A 17,534-nucleotide genomic window follows, 5' to 3' on the forward strand; every position below is an offset into this window, starting at 1 on the left:
ACGGTTAAGCGTTTGAACCACTTACACCCATATACAGAGAAGCCAGTTGAGAAGGTTTCTACTTTTTTGTTTGGATGCGTGACTTTTTTTTTTCTTTTTTATTGGTTTTGTTTTCTTATTGGAAAATCCCTCAGGAACAGGCAGGTAAAGCGTAGCAATGACGGATGATGTAGCCTCTTGTGATTGGATTGAATTCGAAACCCTGTCAGGCAAGGCAGACGACAGGGTGAAAGAGAAAACGAGTGAGCAAAGAGCGGGGAGTCTAGAACCCGGGCCGGGAAGAATGGAAGGAAGGGAAGGGAAAGGGAAGGATAAGTTAAAGTGTGAATTAACTTAGGGCGCCGCGGAGACTAATGGGATTAGTGGACGCCCGGGACGGTGAGAGAGCCATGAGAAAGTGAAGAATTTTTGCACTTGCAGGCAAAAAAAAAAAAAAAAAAAAAAAAGCCTAGGATCCACTTTTGGAACTTGGCATCGACAAAAGGAACCTCATTCATTCGAAGGGAAGAACAAGAACAAAAAAAAGATGATGTTCGGGAGACCTAAATTGTTTCCCTGTCAGCCGAATGGCAAAGACTTTCCCAGACAGAGCCATGGTAAAGATCTCCTTCTTCAACCATTCTTTGAGTCCCGGAGCCAAAAGAAAGAAAAGAAACCGAGTTTCTGGTTCGGGGCTTCAGACCGGAGTGCATCGGCTGTGGTTCAAGGTTACTGCCACGCGCTGCCTGGCGGGGGGCGACCCTTATTGCCACTGGACCAAGACACGGCAAAGAGTATTACCATTGCAAATGTGGCTGATTAGGCCCACCACCACCACCACCACCACCACCACCATTTGGTGCTAACCACGGCCATGGGAATCATCCCCACACTGGCAAAAGAAAAAGAATGCCGCAAAGAGAAAGTATAGAGATGCGTGTGAATGACGCCTATTTTTGGGATTCAATCACAATCACTCCTCCGGACCGAGAGGAATTGAGGAATTCCTGTCAGCTGGTGAGGTGAATGTGTACAGTGTAGGTAGCAAGCAGCCGATGGATGACGAGTCACACTTCGTATTGAGGATTGATACTATTGAATATTGGTGAAGGATTGTCCTACTTCCTCCATGGGTACGACTGATGTCTACCGTATGCATGGGACTCCGTGCCCGGCTCATACACCGCAATGGGCAGGTTTACAGGCTGCAGCACCTGTCAGCTTCTCCTTCTCAATGGCTACCGGAACTACCAAAGTACTTACTATTGTACTCCGTACAGAATACTACCTTTCTGTCTTGACTGTCGACGGCCTTGAAGCCCCACTGTATCTCGTGGCGTTCAGGAACTCTCGCTCTTCATTTCCTCGACCCTCTCTCCACTTCCACCAACTCTCCAAGAAGTCCCGGGGACCCAATCCCACGTCACACCCTTTTCTGGTTCGCTTTCCCTCTTTGCCTCTTTTTTTCGATTCGGGATTTATTCCTTTTTGGCCTTTTTTCTTCTCTTTTCCGCTCAAACAAAGTTTTACCCCTGCGCCATCGCGGGTCATGGTTCGGTTGGGACACCGTAACTGCCAGGCACTCAGCCCGATGACAAGGCCGATGCGTGGGTGACTTGCCCCCCACCCCCCAAATTGTCTATATAATGGCCTTGATCGCACGTCTCTGATCGTCTCTTTCTCTTCTGCATCCATCGACACTCTCTTGCTCGTACGGTTTTGTTTTTCAGATCCTTTGATCTGCCACTCTCTTAGATCTGCAGCGCAGATTCGTCCTTCTTTACTACCACCGTCCACTCTCTTATCCTTCCTTAAGGATTCAGATAAACCACATCATCCGTCGTCGTTCAGACATCATATCCCAATCAGCACGCTTGTCTCTCTCTTACCATTTCAAGATGTTCTTCAAGACTGCTTTCGTTGCCTCCATGGCTGGTCTCGCTGCGGCCCTCCCTCAACGTCGCCAGAATGCTGGTGGTGTCACCATTGTCAACAACATTGGATCCGACGTCTACGCGTGGTCTGTTTCTGATAGAGTCGGAAGCATGGAGACCCTTTCTGCGGGCGGCGGATCCTACACCAGTAGCTGGCAAACCAACGACAACGGCGGTGGCATTTCCATCAAGCTCTCCACCTCCCAGACCCAGGCCGACGTCCTGCAGTTCGAGTACACCCAGTCCGGCGACACCATCTTCTGGGACATGTCCTCCATCAACCTGAACGCGGACTCCGACTTCGTCAAGTACGGCTTCAGCGTCGTTCCCTCCTCGGGTGACAGCAACTGCCCCACCGTGACCTGCTCTGCTGGCAACTCCAACTGCCAAGAGGCCTACCAGCAGCCCGATGACAACCACGCTACTCACGGCTGCCCCATTGACACCACCTTCACCCTGACCCTGGGTACCGGTTCTTCGTAAGGATGACAGCCGGTGTCAAACCTCTCTGACCCTGAGGCCACTTGCTACTTCTAGGCCGAGGGGTTTTCCTTTGCATTGCTTCTTTCTTCTCCTTTTTTCCCCACCTTCTTTGGCTTGTTCTACATGCTCAACCATGTGGTCATCGTCCCCACTTTTGACTTCTTTGCCTATCTGAAAACAGCGAGCGAGTTGAGTCGGCTAGCTCGACTTCAACAACGCTCCTGGGCTTTGGGATAAGGTTTTTTTTTTGTTCGTTTGACTTTCCCTTGATTCCCACCCCCAGTTTGTTATGAGAGAACCAAAGGAAATCGGCCTGCTGTTGCCACGCTCATGTCTTTTATGATGTATGCAGTGATTTGACATCACACGATTGACGGATAGACCTCGATAGACCAAAAGAATGACTACTGCTTTCGTTGACCCAGTCCATTTGTTGACCCTGACAGTAATCTAGTGACTCTACACACAGTAATTCTAATCCCACTCAGTAAAAAGATGAGGAGACCTTGATCTACTGATTTTTTCCTCAGTGATTGGTATCCTCTGGCTTCCCCGGTATTTTCATTGACTCTGAAACCGGCGCAAGACCAATTGGCTCAATTGATGTTGGGAAACAAGACAAAACAAGCGCGCAAACCAGAATCTCTCAAACCGACCAATACCTCCTTAACCTCTCCTCTCCTCTCCCTTTGTGTGAATCATTTGACCCCTTGTGCTTGTCCTTGTCCTTGTTCATATCCTTTTGTTTCCTCATGACGTGTGGGCTCCAACACAAAACTGACACGTTACAACAGGACATTAGGCAATTAGGCAAGAATTCACACACGAAAACTCCCTCTCTCTCTCTTGCCTCAAAATCCCCAAGCCACATCGATAACCAAACCAATGAATTGGTTTGGGGCAATAAGTTTTGGACAAGTCACACGGCACGTATACACAACTCTGTGCCAATACATTTAGCATCTCCGAGATGGGATGCAGGTACTATGCAGGTACTCGTCACACAGCAGCCAGACTTCCAGCCTAACGATTTTGACAACGTCGCCCCCGGCCGGAGTGAATTAAGGTTGTGCGGTGTGTTGTTGTTGATATTGGGGGGGGGGGGGAGAATTATCGATACGAGCATCACCAACCACTACGGTAGGGTTCCCTTCCCTTCCCAACTCAACATAAACGAAAATCGACTGTATTCGGGGCAGAGGAAGAAAACCCGGAGGGGGAGGGGAGGGGCTTCAAACCCCCCTTCCTCTCCTCCTGCTTGTCCCAGTCGAGCACACTGGCAAGGATTGGAGAGAACTCAATTATTCATATGAGTTAATAACTCCAATCCCAAGTATGACGCCATATCCCTCATCCATCATGGATGATTCCATCCCCGAGAACCCGATGGGGCTAACCCGACGGCGGCGGGCGGGTGAAAGGGACAGGCAAAAAGGAAGGAGAGGCACCAAAAAACCCTTGCCAAAAAGAAAAAGAAGAAAAAGAAAAAGAAGAAAAAGAAAAAGAAAAAGAAAATTGGACTGTGCGGCGTCTGGACCCTCGACCAGAAAAAAGCCAAGTTCCGTCAAGAGAACTCGAATTCGATCCAGAAGAAGTGGGGGCCGGGCCCTACCTAGTCTAGGCTGCCAATTCACCCGCCTCATTATTGTTCGGGTTCCCTTTGACGACGGTGGACCAAAAGAGGAGCCTCGGTTCCACTTTGGCACCACCAGATTGGTAAGCCTGGCTTGCTGGTTTTTCTACGGAGTACTTTGTTGTTCTTGGCTGGTTTGGGGAGTGTGATGCGGGGGATATGGTGATACTGTGATACTGTAGTTCCATGGGGTTGTTGCTTGCTTTGTTCGCGTGATGATAGCGGTCCAGCGGTTCTGTGGTTTTGTCTGTTGTTGGAGGAAGAGGGAGAGAAAGAGAGGGACAGTCAGTGAATTCTACCAGTGCAGTGGATCTCACAGCCGCCCACATGATGGCCACACAGATTGACTTGCCCAGATTCATTGATCAATCAGCCGATGGCCATCCACAAATCAGGGCTTGACTCTATTGCAAGATCCATTGTCATGCGTGCCCCATTGTTGAGGGGGATTAGTCAGGGTCTAGTGCATTGTCACTGGTCTGTGGCCCAAGGCTGTTGTTGATTCTTGACGTAGCCACCGCAACTTATTCTCACTTGTTGTTTCAATTATTTTAATCTTAATCAAGCTGATGACTTGATCGTTGTCTATCAATTCGAGGACTGAATCAAGTTTCTTGGAAAAGTCAGGGATATTCAAGAAACCAGCATAAGTGTACGGTTTACAGTGTACAGTATGGACTGTCCAACCCCTCCAACCCCTCCTCCTCCTTTCCCGAACCCGGCAATTCACCGTGAACATCGCAATCCCGCCAACTTCCGAGAAACGAATCACAGACTCCACTGTGTGAACCCTGACACTGTCAGGCTGGCACCATTTCCAAGGTTCGGGGTATGGCTAAATTCTGGGGCCTCGCCTAAGAGCATGAACTGCACGAGTTCTTGGGTGCAGTGTGGTGTGGCAACTCTTTCTTGGGCCGATTCTGCTTATGTAGAATCATGGCGACTGGCCACCACCACCACCACCACCACCATCGCCCATCGCCCATCGGAAGTCGCAGTGGAGCAAATTACCAGATTGTCTTGTCAATTGCTGGTACTCGTGGAAAAAGGTTGAGGCGTGATCCTTAAGACCCTAACTACAAGTACTCCTACATACTGCGGCCTACTATGGTTACAGCCTCTCACATGAGCCCTCAGTATGCCCGGCCTTTTCTCGGAACGCTTGCCCGTTTGGATTGGGAACCCCTCTGTATTTCGTACCTCCAGCCTGGTTTTAATACGGTCTCTGGAGAAAGGTCTGGTTTGGCGTAGAGTCGATCTGTACACTACCTCATCCAACGGCGGAAGATAGTGGCACATACCTGCGCGCATGATCGATTAGAAGGAAGTGTTCCTGTCATATCATCAGGTGAGACCGCCGCGGTTTCAAGTTTCCTCCCCGACGCCCAGTCTCCGCTGGAATCAAGCTTTCCATAGTTGCTGCCATTAATGGGAAAGTGCATGGTCTTCTTTTTCGGGTTGTGTACTGTACATGTGATGTGTTTGATTATGGTCTGGTAGGACTGGACTGTTGTTGCTGGGAAATGTACCCAGTGCAGTGAACTATGTCTGCGGTGCTGGGAACCCGGCCGGTAGATAGAGTATACAGTACACGGTAGGGTGATGGGTTCCTGAGAATCCGGTCGTGAACGCCCTTGCTTATTTCCATTTCTCGAGGATCCTCGAAGGTCAACTATGTCAGAGTAGTAGCTTACTTCGAGTCCCATAGTAATATATTATATAATTGGAACTTGTTTCCCAGAAGGGGGATGGACAAACTTCATTTGTGTACCGGACTTCAGGCGTTCACTCCTTAATTCCAGACAGTAGTCACGTATTACTAGTCATCCAATCAATTATCCAACTATCTAACTATCCGACCCAATTACCCTTAAACAACTGATATTGTATACGGTGCAGTATTCACCAAGTCACCGGCACCCACCCAACCTGATACTGAACACACCCTCACCGATGAAACAACCCCCTGAAACACTAGCCCAACCACACAAAGAACCAGCACCAAAGAACCGCCTCTTTTCCCAGCCACACCTCACCACAATCGACAGTCAGTTACTGGCTTACATCCTGCTAACAAATACAGCCAGTCTCACACAGATAGAAACGGTATTGGAACATCGAATAACTCCCAACCAATGATCAACACCTCACCCCAAGACAATGGACCCGTCGTGTCCAGTTATAGAGCGAAAAGGGGTAGCTGTGCCCTGGCTTGCTTTGTATTCATGAAAGGGGAAAGGGGGAAAGGGGGGAGGCGATGCGAATGGGCTGCACCTGGAAATAGATTCAACTTGTACTGTATGTACGGAGTACAGGTCGGGTTAATTTGGATTTGGATGGATGTGGTGTTAACGATCTACTTCGTACTCAGGAGAGTGATTGGAATTCCTGATTCCGTACTTCGAGAATGCAGGTCAATAGTCGCGGCTGTGGCTGTGGCTGTACCGGTAGTTGTGGTGGACGATGTGACGTGTACTGTTGATTGAGAGTGTGAGCACGAGTCATATTGGTTGCAGGTTGCAGGTTGCAGGTTACAGGTCATTAAGGAAAGGGGGGGAGAGAGAGGGTCGGGTTGCGGATCTGGTTGCGGGTTATAGTATACGGAGAGGGGGGTTGTAAGGCTGCTGGGCTGGATCGGTATGAATAGTATCAAGTGTCGGTAGTCATCTGTCTCGGGACTTCCGTGACTTGGGATTGCAGTACCAGTACTTCGTGATATAACTAGTCGTTGCGTAGTCAAAAAGACCCAAATTGAAGTACCGCAATAACAATCAATCATGCATATTGCTTAGAATACATGCATGCATGAATTACACGGAGATGTCCGAGCACTCCCCAAATCTCGTGATAGATTAGATCAAAGCTCGTCTTGCACAGATACACACACATCCATCAAATTGTACAGAGTGGCATCCCGTCCGGAAATATCAATCAACTCCCCGAGACCACTGCCAATCCCTCGTAGATCTTCTGCTTCACAGCCAGGAAACTACCCGCCCCTTTACGCCCGGGGACCATCGCTGCTGACTGCGCCGATGCCTCGATTTCGATCCGGCCCGTCGCCGACTTGCGCACGGCCACCATCCCATCGATCAACAGCGTTCCCTCACCCCTGAACTCCGCCGTGTGACCGGCCCCCTGCATGAGCTTTCGCAGATCCGCCAAACGGAGGTCGCCCACGTGGAGAGGCCGGGTCATGGATCGCGTTCCCGCCGCCATGTTGGCCGGCAGAACATCAAGCAAGGGGTAGAGATCGGATTTGTCGGTCGGTGGTGGCGGTAGCTGCTGCTGCTTTGTCGACTCGGCTTCAGAATCCGTGGCAGGGTTCGTCTCCTCCTGCAGCAACACCTTCTGTTTCTTGTGCGGGCCCTCCTGATCCTGTTCGGGTGTTGCGGGCTGAGGCAGAGACTCAGGGCCCCGAACCTGTCCCGTTAGTGTGACGACGCCCAGGCTGCGTACATGCTGCCACTTCAATCGTCGGAACAGGTGGTTGCTCAGCTTGACCATCCAAGCATTCGTGTCAACGCTGGCGTCGACTGTCTCTCCGTTGACCGGGGTGAAAATCACCGCTGAATCCGCGGATGCGGGGACGTCGACGTCGACCTTGGCTGCAAGGAGCTTCTGACATTCGTCGGCCAGGGCCGTCGTCTCCTGTTTCATGCCTCCGACCAGGATCAGCTTTCGGGGTTGAATCAGTGGGATGAGCATCTCCAGGCTGCGCTTGTCATGCAGACCGGTGAAGTCCACGAATGCGAGGCGCGCGTTGATGGTCAGGCTTGCCTTCTCGAAGAATACCTTGGCCGGCCCTTCGAAAGCCTGACCGTCTGGCTCATCGTCGGAAGAGGCAGCAGCATCAGCGCCCTCGCCGTCATTCATAACGCTCATCTCATCCGCTGTGCTGATATCCTTCTTCGAGGTATCGCCCTGTCCTTGGTGGCGCTTGCCACCACTGCTGGACAGCCTGCGTCCATTCGGTCCGCTTTCGTCCCACCTTCGCTTTTGCCCTAATTTCATCTGGGAGTCGGTCCGACGTTGCTGCATATCAGCTTCTTCGCGCTCTTCCGCCCGAAGATATTCCTCGGGTCTGATGAATTCACCATACTCGTCACCCCGCCTCCGAGGAGCTACGTAGGGGAACATCCGCTCGCGGCCCTTTTTGCCTCGGACATCGTAGTCGTAGACGTTCTTCCGTCGTAAGAGGATGTTGACACCAAGATCCTCATCCCTGAGCCCGAGTTTGTTGCGGTTACCATGAGCTAAGGTGGTGACTAGGGTCAACACCTTTCCCTGCTGCTCGGTTTCCGAGTCTTCAGATGTCGAACTAGATTGGTCATCAACGTCCGCGGTAGGGTCGGCGTTCTCCTGCCCTGCTGTCTGAGAGGCATCTTCCAGCTCTCGTTTTGTAGCGAGGTACTGTTGGTAAAGCATTTGGTCACCAGCATCGAGAGGCGCACGGCGCACCTCAGACCATGAGAGCTCTCTTCCACCACTGTGCACCTGCTCCAGCATCTCGCCGTCCGCAGCCTTCTCAAGAGCAACTCCATCCTTTCTTTCTTCGTACCATTCCCAGATCATGCTGCTAAGAGTCTTTTTGTGACGGCTCTCCCGATGATTATTGGAAACTTTCTCCTTGTGTAGAGGCTCGGTGAGAAGCAGCAGGTTGTTGGTGCCCTCGGCTACCAGACGGAGCGACTCCTTTGCGAACCCCCAATCCATCGACACATCAGAGGCCAGGATTACCTTGGGGGTCTGGTCGGTGAGGATCTTCTCGAGTCGCTTCCTTTTTTCGATGATCTTGAGGTGCTTGAAGGTGAACGGCCCCAACCCTTTGCCTTCCGTTTTGTTTTGTCCTCCGGACCGCGGACCGTCGTTGTTCGACTGCGCTGTCGCATCCACGCCTTCTGCAGCTTCGAATTCGCGTACGATGTTCTCATCCATCCATTCCAGCATACTCCTTGCAAGTCTCATGGTTGTCTTGGCCTTCTTGCCCGCCATATACAATCCTGCCGTCCGCAGCACATCATCACCCTGACCAGAGCCCGCTGCATCGCGCCAGGCGTGCTCCAGCGCATAGACCAGCTCCAGAACACGAGCACTAGTATCCGTCGGGATCAAAACCGTGCCGCCCTTGGCGACCGTGCTCCGAATCATGTCGAGGAGCAGGTCGTCGCGCTTCTTCCGTCCGCCAGGGAGAGCAAACTTCTCGCCTCCACGGGTGCTACATATAAGCGCCGTTGGCTTGCGCAGCTGCTCGATAACCTCCGTCCCGCTTGCCCCCGAGCCGCCGAACCACGCCGCTCCCGCCACAACGCTCTCGCGGGCCTGATTCCAGTCGACCGCGTAGACGACGGATTCCATCCCATGCTGGATATGCCATATCGTACCACCCACGGTGTGTCCAGCATTGTAAGCAGTCAAGGTCAGACCGTCCAGGGGCGGGGACCAAGGAGAGCGGAGCGGTTGGTGAGGTTGCGAGTATTTTAATTGATGGATCCGCGAAAAGTAGAGCGCAATGTCTTCGGCGGTAGGGGGTTGGAGCAAGATGCGGCCTGCATGTGCAGCCTCAGGGCTTTCGTCGCTTTCGTCGACGGATGCTGCGGCCGACGCGGCCGACGTGGATGCTCCGGGGTCCGAGATCGAGGTTTCGGGTAAAAAGGTCGCAGCCAGAGGCGAGGATGCATATAGGTCTTGAAGAAGCGTGCGACCGAGGGCAACGACGGGACTCGTGGCGTAGACGGGGATCTTAGTGAACGAAGGAATGGCCGCGCAGCAGTGGGCAAAGGCACCAATGTGTGCGGGGGTCGCGTGGGTTAGGAGGATCAACGATAATGTAGGAACGTGTCTATTGTACGGGATGGGTATGATTAGAAAGGACTGTTTTCATCAGGGAGCTCGGAATCTCCCGAGGAACAAGTTGGCTCACTTTTCCAGCTCCTGCAGGTCAAGGGTATTGAAGGTGTCATCCCAACCGACATCCACAAGGATTTTTATCCCTCCTTCAAGCTCCAATAGCGACTGCGATGCCTTCGATGCGGATGACTGAGCACCGAGCAAAGGAGTGAAGGTGATCATCTTGACCGGATTTCGTCACGCGCTCCCTAGGGAGAGCTTCGGCTGTATAAGTGAGATGGTAGTGTCGCGAGGACGGCAAGATGCTCCAATCAAGTCATCGATACGAGAGGTCAATGAGAGCGACAGTCTAAGTACAGCGAGTTAATTGCATGCTCAGATACATCCGCTGGGTTAGACACACCTGGCGCAGGATTCTGGACCTGGGGCCGGTCGGATGTTGTCGCTTTCATTGAGCGCCGAGCGATGAAGCCATCGCGGGTCGCGGTTTTGTCCTGTTTGCATCGACCGCTTTCTGCGGCTTTCCTTTCTTTGTCCGCCGCGGCATAGACCCTCTTTCCAGCCAACTGGTTTACTGATGCAAGAATAAGGAGGACAAAATATGACTCCAACTCCCTTGTAACCTGAGCATTGGCAACATTGATGATGTCAAATAGCATTGAAGTGCGCTTTTCTACTTGAACTAAACACACCAATCTTGATCCAGACCATGAAACACAGAACCTCTATTCCACCCGCAAGCCCAAACACTTATACAACTGCTCAAGCTATATCACAAGTGGATAAAAAAAAACATGAAACTGGAATAGCTGTGATCCTGTGGCATGCTCCATCGTTTGATTTGACAAAAGTTCGTGCTTATTCTAGCGTCAATCACCAGGGACATTCTGAAAGTGTTGTTAGTCGGGTCAATCCGGACTTTCTGAACATGCCTTCTAGGACGGATCCATGCTGCCTCTAGTTGGTCTGGGGTATTCTAAACAAGAGTAGCTACCTACCTAGTAGCCTTACAGCGGAATCCTAGTGACCAGGAATCTCAATATAAGATTCGTTGAAAGGCACTTTGCTGCGGAACCGATATTCAATGTGGTTATGCGGATCCGACACTTTGGTTACAGAAGTTCGGAGCCGATGGGAACTAATGCGGGGACAATTTCTCAGGACTGTACAGTACTACATTGCACACACCTCGGACATTATATTGTATCTGCTGTTGCGGCTCCGATAATCGTGCCTCTCTCACGCCAAACTTTTCATGCAGTATAAATTCATCGTCTCTACCTCCCGTCTTTATGGCTCAGACTATATCAAGCCACTGCGGAATGACCTAGTGTCTCTGTGATCTTTTCCAATCAACCCCCCCTTCCCTCGCAAACATACTGGCACTTCCTGCTTCATTTGACATCCACCTGCACCAACATCAGCGATATGATCAGACCAGCTATTGTTATTGTCCCAGGCTCCTGGCACCGGCCGCAGCACTATCGGCGTCTAGTCGAAGGGCTGGCGAAATTCAATTATCAGGCAGTAGGTGTGACACTGCCCTCCGTGGACTCCAGCCCTCCCCTCAGCAGCTGGGCCACCGATGCAGAGGCCATCCGCAAGGTCATCCTGGGCTACCTTGACGCAGGCCGGGATGTGATCACCGTGGCTCATTCATTCGGCGGGATCCCCATGTCAGAAGCAGTCAAGGGCTTGGGCAAGAGCACCCGCGAAAGCCAAGACCTCAAAAGTGGTGTTCTCCGGTTGATGTATATGGCTGCCATGGCACTACCCGAAGGTCAGAACCACGTCGGGCAGATCAAACCTCAGACACCCGAAGAAGAGGAGCTCGAACGGCAGCGACAGGAGTACGTAGCGAAGCATGGTGGAATGCGTTTCACTGAGGTATGATTTGTTGTTCTCGTTATGTCGTCGCAAAGTGGCCGATTCGGCTGACCATATATTTTGGCTTTGTAGGATGGAGCAATGATCGTGGACAGGGAAGCAGCGCGCGAGGTCTTCTATAATCGATGCGAGCCTGCCGACGTGGAGGAAGCGCTTGATCTGCTAGGCTCGTACCCCGTCGGCCCGCTGTCCGTGCCAGTGACTTACACGGCCTATCGTGAAATTCCCAGCACGTATATAGTCTGCGAGAATGATAGGGCTTTGCCGCTTTCTGTTCAAGAGCGGATGATTGTCCAAAGTGAGGGAGCGCTGCAGGTTGAACGGTGTCAAGAAGGACACTCCCCGTTCTTGAGCAATCCACGGTTCATCGTGGATTGCGTCCGCAGGGCTGCTGGGGAGGATCTCTAAGCTGTTTCTGTGATGGTTACTGCCTATTTTATTGGTCGTTGTCTATCCTTACTCATGAATCTGAAATGTGGTAGCTTCTAGATATTGATAATGATGCACACTGTAAAGTAGAATTCATATCCATGATGAACCGGCAGGTCTGTTGTAGTTGCTGAGATAGGCTCTCGTTGGTCAGCAAGCGGCAGAGTCAGCTGACCTACCAGCTTATGAGTCAGCGAGGCAAGAAATCGCCGCCGGTTTTACCCGAACAGGCAGTCCACAGTCGCTTGCCTTCTGGATCTATAGCTATGATGCAGGTATCTTCAACCTTGAATCCTTATATTCACTTCATCCTACTGATGTCGGTAGACTCACATACTCAATAATGAGCTCATAAGTACTCCTGCTTCTTATTGGATATTCTTGTCCGAATGTCCCACGTGCAAGTTTCAAGGGTGGTGAAACCGCCGTCTCCCACTGCTCGGCGTCGCCAGAACACAAGCTGTGATCCATGCCGTCGTTCGAAGCGGCGATGTGTCTTGCTGTCCCTTACTGATGGTGAACCCGCTTCTGTATGCACTAATTGCGAGCGATTGAACCATCACTGCACCTTTGACTTCATCAAGTCTGTTTCTTCGCGGCCGAGGAAACGCAAAGGCGCAGCAAGTGTTAGCACACAGCTACTGCCCCTTAACCTGTCGCAGGTTCTTAATCCAAGGGATGAGACACTGACGAATAGCCTTGGAGACGATTTCGAATTAAGTATTGGCACTGGCGATGAAGACTTCACATCGTGGCTGAATCTTGATATTGAGCTGTCTCAGAGCACCAGCACCGATATATACGATCCGTTCTCGGCCTCATCACTGGACTCCCCAAGGACAACAGAAGCGCTACATGAGCCGTCTTTACCTTCTCCTTCGGCATCTTCTCGGGCAGATCAGCATTCTCTACCAACCAAACCACAGTCAATGCTCGTGGGCAGGAGTAGGAATAGTCCAATACACCTTTTGAATTCAAAACTGGAAGCGACGGTGCTCGACGAGTGTCTTGCTTCGATCTACAATGCCATCGTAAGGGACTCTGCGTCGAGGTTTATAGATTATGAGTGCAACCTTTCTGCATCGGGTCATCCCTATTACCTAGAAAGTAGATTTTCAGAGCAAGCGGAATTTGGTAAGCTGTACCCTCAGTCCAAACATGAATTGAAACCACCTCGGAACCTATCAGGACTCATATCTAGCTCTAGGAGGCGCCAACAAGAACCTATCCTCTCAGCTGTCAGCGACTCAGGAAATTCGACACCCCAGAATGACTATGCTGGGCGCTGTGCGGTTCCTGGATCATTTTAGTCACCTCTACGGCAATAAACTAAGCACCGCAGCTCGGAAACAGTCAGATACGGTTCTGAAAGCAGTGCTTCGGGTGTTTTCCCTTCAATGGCTGCCCACGTCGGAGGGGGTGTCACCTTTAAGGCAGCACGCAGGCCGTGATGTTCTCACTGACACTTTCCATGACTCCTGGACGGAGGCACTGTCACTTATCCAGGGTAGTTTGCCAGTCCTTTCATTTCGGGTGGTGTGTGCCATTCTTCTCTTCGATGGTATCGTCATTCCTTCCCAAGCATACGGCAGGCCAGACGAAACGACTGTCAGGATGCACGAATTCCTCGACATCGGGTTGCAGAAGCTGTCTCGTCTGGATGATCTCGTCCGGAAGTATTGCTGTCAACTAGGCCCCACATCACTTTATGGGACCTTATTACATTCCAGTCTAGACATCATCCGCTGGGGGGGTTATATCCGGGACATTGGGGCCGCGCTTTTCACAGATCATCAGTGCAAGCTCCCTGAGCTGCTTGTTCAAAGGAGATGTTAGCTTCACTCATTCATACACAATATCTCCTCACCTCGTCTGACTCGATCACAGTATCCCCGGAGAATAATTCGACACTACCGCCGTCAATCAACCATATCTACCCTGGCGATCTCGATGATAGTATCCCACGCATCTATCGCACTGCTGTAGCAAGAGCCTTTGCCATCTGGCGAATGATGATCAAAGTTAAGGATCTCGTCCCACCCAACCGCACCACTAACAACAAACACCCACTTCATCCCACAACATGGGAAATCATAGCGTCGACCATGACCGCAGTAGACGACTACAATTACACCCTCCGCCCTTTCATGTCTCACTGCATGGAGAACTACGCTCACCTCTCCACCGAGTCCAAGATCTACGCATGTATGTCACCAAGCTTCGGACTCCACGAAACAGTCCCCTGTACCCAACCACCCACACTCCGCAGTCCCTACGGTCTATCTACCCTGACCTTCCACCCATCAATCAACCCAGCCTAACCTGCCTCTCTTTCTATCAGTATCCGTCCTAACCTTCTGGGACCTCGGGATCCTGATTTTCGCCCAAACCCTAACCGCCATCCTCCACCAACCCTCCCTCAACCACGACTCCCTCTTATCACTCCCTATCGCAGAATCACAGATCCACGCTCTCCAAAAGACCGCCGTAATTTCCATTGCCCAGGCGATAGAATGCTCTCTCACCCACCCTGTCACCCACGACATTTTCAACCTGCAAAACGGATTGAGCGCGGACCTACCGCTCACCGCCTATCATATCACCCCGACGCTTATGGTCACAGCCTTGCGTCTGGCGATCGAGACCGGTATTGAGCTTTGGATTGGAGATTCAGGCTCAGGCTCAGGCTATCAAACCGGCATTATTGGTGGTGGTGGTGATGAGGATGGTAATGATGATGATAATAACGTCTGGCAGAAACGGGTGGATGTTCTCGTCAAAGGGCTTTTGTCGTTAGAGGTGACCATCGGCGGATCGCAGGCAGTAGGCCCGGTACTGGAGGGCCTGTTGCGGAGGTATGGGGATGTGGTATCTGAGTGTTGGAGCTGTGAGTTTTAGGAACTTGACTTCCGATGCCATAATTGTATATTAGGTTCTGTATAAGGAAGTGTTATCGTCATTCTCCACAACTCTGAAGTCAAGATATCTATTGCCAGTTTGCTCCCAACAACTTACATGCGGTGCAAGACTTCCAATCCTGATGCCTACAGTACCACAACAATTAAGTTATATACTACTGCTAGACCCAGTCATAGCAAGCAAAATCGATTATGGATACAGACAAGTTAAGACATACTTGCAACATAGCAGCAAACCACCACCTGGCGTCCTTTAGCAGGCTACTGACCCTCTCGAGCCTCCGTGCCAAACTTGCCCAATCCCCGCTCACGAACCACATCCGCCAGCCACTACTTGACCCCAACTACTACTTCTTCTTTTTCCGACTCGCGCGACTAATCCTCTTACTCCTGCGACACTTCCTCGCCGTCTTCGAGAAACTCCCATGGGTCCTCGTATTAATGGAGAAGACATCGCGCGTCGGAGCCTGCTTCGTAGTCCGCTTCGCAGCAGGTTTCGGGGCCTGATCGCCATCGCCATCCCCATCCCCATCTTCAGGAGCCGCCTGCTTCGAAGCATCATCCGCCGCCGCCGCAGCAGCTTTCGGCGCCCTCCCGCGCTTCCGCTTCAGCGTCGTCCCCACCGCGTCCGCCGACGGGTCAAACTTCCCCGGAAACGGTGGCAGCTGGTCGATCTGGCCCTCGAGCCCGATCGTGGTGCGATCGCGGATCTCGACGCCGGACCACATCCTCATCCGGCGCCGGATCCTCCCGGGCGGCCAGTACGTCGGGGCATTCTTCAGGAGCGTGTCGGCCGCTGCCTGGACCAGCTTGTCCGTGTACTCGCGGCTGCGCCACGGCGTGGGGGCGGTCTTTCTGCTGGTTTGGGTTTGGGTTTTGTCGGTTGTGGTTTCGGTTGCTTCCTTCCCCTCTCCCTTCCCCTCCCCCTCCTGCTCCGGGGCTGGGGGTGGGGCGGCCCCCTTGGAGATTTGCTGGCCGGCTTGGTTGGTGGGGATTGGATCTGGTAGGTTGGGTGGTGGAGGTGCTGCAGCTGCTGCAGCCTCTTTTGGGACTGGCTGGCTAGTCTGCGTGGTGGGTTTCGGCCTTGGTAGCTTGGATATCGGGATGTTTTCTTGGTTGCTCAACGGGGCTGCCAGAAGTTTGCCGGTGTTTGGTTAGTCAGATAGATATAAAAACATTTTGCGCAAAGCTGGTATAAGGAACCGTTGCTGTGATTTGCCCTTACATGGTCGTGATGGATTCAGGCCGCCCTCATGAGCCACCTCGGCGTGAGGTTCAGTCTCCCCATCTGAGGGGCCTGGTATCGGAGCGGGATTAGCGGTTTCTTCGGGATCATCATCATCCCACGCTGCGTGTATAAACGGAGTAATCAGCTTCTTACGAGGTATATAGCACGCAAGCAAGTATGGGGGCAGGAATGCAAGGGACGCAAGGGATGTATCATGAAGAATGTGAGCAGGGACGGTGCAAATCTTGCGGTGCTAATCCTGGCAAAGAAAACCATCGGACAACCCAGAAACTTAGACTACCAGAGAAATACTTGACCACATTTGAGCTTAGGTTGAAAGGAGGGGAGTTTGCCGTTGGTCAAAGTTGAAAGCATCCTCAAATACACACACTCTTCTATCTCAGAATCTTGAATGCATACAGGAATAGGCAGAGAAACATTGCCAGGAGCAAGATGATGACGATGAACCATATCCATTTGTACTCACCATAGGAGGGAGAGGTTGCTTCATAAGGCGGGGTTGTAGGATCTGCGCCTGGGAGAGCATTGCCGGCTGATATAGCTGACCCAGGCTTCGAGACGAGCATCGGGCGATCGAACCAACTGTACTGCGGGCTGGCTGTATTTGGAATGGCTTCCTGTCTCTTCAGGGATGGTCGACCATCGGGGGGCATAGGAAGCCGTGGGAGCACATCCTCCCTATTTTGCAAGAGGTTTGGAAATCGTTGCTGAATATAGTCTCTCACTTCTTCCCTAAATCTAGGATTTCGGAGGGACTCTCGGAGCGCATCATAGGCATGTCTATAAAGCTCTCGGTCATTCTTCTGCTCGGGAGGAGGATCGAATTCCCAGCAAAAGATTTCGGCGCCATTGAATTTAGGACTCTTTGGGTCAGCACGTTTCTCCTGCAGGTCTGTTCCACCTGGGGTATTTTCCTTAGGAAGTACCGTCCATGGTGCAGGTACTATCAACCACCGCGGACGGTTATTTTGAACGCCGAAAAAAATCTCAACGTTCAATCCGGGCAGTTTTGGGAGCCCTGAATTGAGAGCCTTGCCATTTGGTATATCATACGTCCATAGAGGACTGTCAGGAGGCAATTCTCCCGTCGTCTGTTCCGGCGGTCTGCCCGCCATGGTGGCTCTATGTTGGATCAGTACTAGAAGCCAGAACAAACGAGGTTAAGTTGAGCG

The 17,534-nt window shown here is 51.8% G+C and overlaps 8 protein-coding genes across 8 annotated transcripts; 6 read left to right on the forward strand and 2 right to left on the reverse strand.

Annotated features, from left to right (window-relative positions):
• Positions 1–838: 838 nt before the first annotated feature.
• On the forward strand, positions 839–1,775 carry BO82DRAFT_119302 (uncharacterized protein). Its single transcript, XM_025629863.1, has one exon. It carries the CDS (start codon positions 1,109–1,111, stop codon positions 1,592–1,594), a length of 486 nt encoding a protein of 161 aa, XP_025490197.1. The 5' UTR covers positions 839–1,108; the 3' UTR covers positions 1,595–1,775.
• Positions 1,737–2,772, forward strand: BO82DRAFT_119305 (putative extracellular thaumatin domain protein). Its single transcript, XM_025629864.1, has one exon. The coding sequence runs from the start codon at positions 1,878–1,880 to the stop codon at positions 2,394–2,396; it is 519 nt and encodes a 172-aa protein (XP_025490198.1). The 5' UTR covers positions 1,737–1,877; the 3' UTR covers positions 2,397–2,772.
• BO82DRAFT_119306 (uncharacterized protein) lies at positions 2,773–3,861 on the forward strand. The gene has a single exon (XM_025629865.1). The coding sequence runs from the start codon at positions 3,149–3,151 to the stop codon at positions 3,707–3,709; it is 561 nt and encodes a 186-aa protein (XP_025490199.1). The 5' UTR covers positions 2,773–3,148; the 3' UTR covers positions 3,710–3,861.
• Positions 3,862–5,951: 2,090 nt separating this feature from the next.
• On the forward strand, positions 5,952–6,620 carry BO82DRAFT_119340 (uncharacterized protein). Its single transcript, XM_025629866.1, has one exon. The coding sequence runs from the start codon at positions 6,165–6,167 to the stop codon at positions 6,513–6,515; it is 351 nt and encodes a 116-aa protein (XP_025490200.1). The 5' UTR covers positions 5,952–6,164; the 3' UTR covers positions 6,516–6,620.
• A 133-nt stretch (positions 6,621–6,753) lies between these two features.
• BO82DRAFT_313651 (cleavage polyadenylation factor subunit CFT2) lies at positions 6,754–10,305 on the reverse strand. The gene is made up of 3 exons (XM_025632487.1): positions 10,283–10,305; positions 9,953–10,228; positions 6,754–9,871 (listed from the first exon to the last, which is right to left on the reverse strand). Exons 2-3 carry the CDS (start codon positions 10,099–10,101, stop codon positions 6,961–6,963), a joined length of 3,060 nt encoding a protein of 1,019 aa, XP_025490201.1. The 5' UTR covers positions 10,102–10,228; positions 10,283–10,305; the 3' UTR covers positions 6,754–6,960.
• Positions 10,306–11,097: 792 nt separating this feature from the next.
• BO82DRAFT_355800 (alpha/beta hydrolase) lies at positions 11,098–12,266 on the forward strand. Its single transcript, XM_025635551.1, has one exon. The coding sequence runs from the start codon at positions 11,308–11,310 to the stop codon at positions 11,770–11,772; it is 465 nt and encodes a 154-aa protein (XP_025490202.1). The 5' UTR covers positions 11,098–11,307; the 3' UTR covers positions 11,773–12,266.
• A 233-nt stretch (positions 12,267–12,499) lies between these two features.
• BO82DRAFT_433614 (Zn(II)2Cys6 transcription factor domain-containing protein) lies at positions 12,500–15,172 on the forward strand. Its single transcript, XM_025640887.1, has 4 exons — positions 12,500–13,329; positions 13,403–14,026; positions 14,083–14,400; positions 14,537–15,172. Exons 1-4 carry the CDS (start codon positions 12,585–12,587, stop codon positions 15,091–15,093), a joined length of 2,244 nt encoding a protein of 747 aa, XP_025490203.1. The 5' UTR covers positions 12,500–12,584; the 3' UTR covers positions 15,094–15,172.
• Positions 15,173–15,460: 288 nt separating this feature from the next.
• On the reverse strand, positions 15,461–17,477 carry BO82DRAFT_433615 (uncharacterized protein; the record flags this gene model as incomplete). Its single annotated transcript, XM_025640888.1, has 3 exons — positions 15,461–16,242; positions 16,339–16,461; positions 16,829–17,477. 3 exons carry the CDS (start codon positions 17,475–17,477, stop codon positions 15,461–15,463), a joined length of 1,554 nt encoding a protein of 517 aa, XP_025490204.1.
• Positions 17,478–17,534: the final 57 nt, after the last annotated feature.

Source organism: Aspergillus uvarum (assembly GCF_003184745.1).
Source record: "Aspergillus uvarum CBS 121591 unplaced genomic scaffold BO82scaffold_40, whole genome shotgun sequence".
In the NCBI taxonomy this organism is placed as follows: Eukaryota; Fungi; Ascomycota; class Eurotiomycetes; order Eurotiales; family Aspergillaceae; genus Aspergillus; species Aspergillus uvarum.

Bases quoted from the DNA above. Each gene is read 5' to 3' on its own strand.
- BO82DRAFT_119302 (XM_025629863.1), top strand. From the start codon at position 1,109: ATGGGTACGACTGATGTCTACCGTATGCATGGGACTCCGTGCCCGGCT.
- BO82DRAFT_119305 (XM_025629864.1), top strand. From the start codon at position 1,878: ATGTTCTTCAAGACTGCTTTCGTTGCCTCCATGGCTGGTCTCGCTGCG.
- BO82DRAFT_119306 (XM_025629865.1), top strand. From the start codon at position 3,149: ATGACGTGTGGGCTCCAACACAAAACTGACACGTTACAACAGGACATT.
- BO82DRAFT_119340 (XM_025629866.1), top strand. From the start codon at position 6,165: ATGATCAACACCTCACCCCAAGACAATGGACCCGTCGTGTCCAGTTAT.
- BO82DRAFT_313651 (XM_025632487.1), bottom strand. From the start codon at position 10,101: ATGATCACCTTCACTCCTTTGCTCGGTGCTCAGTCATCCGCATCGAAG. The intron at 9,872-9,952 runs GTGAGCCAACTT...CCCGTACAATAG, and splicing joins GACCTGCAGGAGCTGGAAAA to ACACGTTCCTACATTATCGT.
- BO82DRAFT_355800 (XM_025635551.1), top strand. From the start codon at position 11,308: ATGATCAGACCAGCTATTGTTATTGTCCCAGGCTCCTGGCACCGGCCG.
- BO82DRAFT_433614 (XM_025640887.1), top strand. From the start codon at position 12,585: ATGTCCCACGTGCAAGTTTCAAGGGTGGTGAAACCGCCGTCTCCCACT. The intron at 13,330-13,402 runs GTAAGCTGTACC...ATCTAGCTCTAG, and splicing joins TTCAGAGCAAGCGGAATTTG to GAGGCGCCAACAAGAACCTA. The intron at 14,027-14,082 runs GTTAGCTTCACT...ACTCGATCACAG, and splicing joins GCTGCTTGTTCAAAGGAGAT to TATCCCCGGAGAATAATTCG.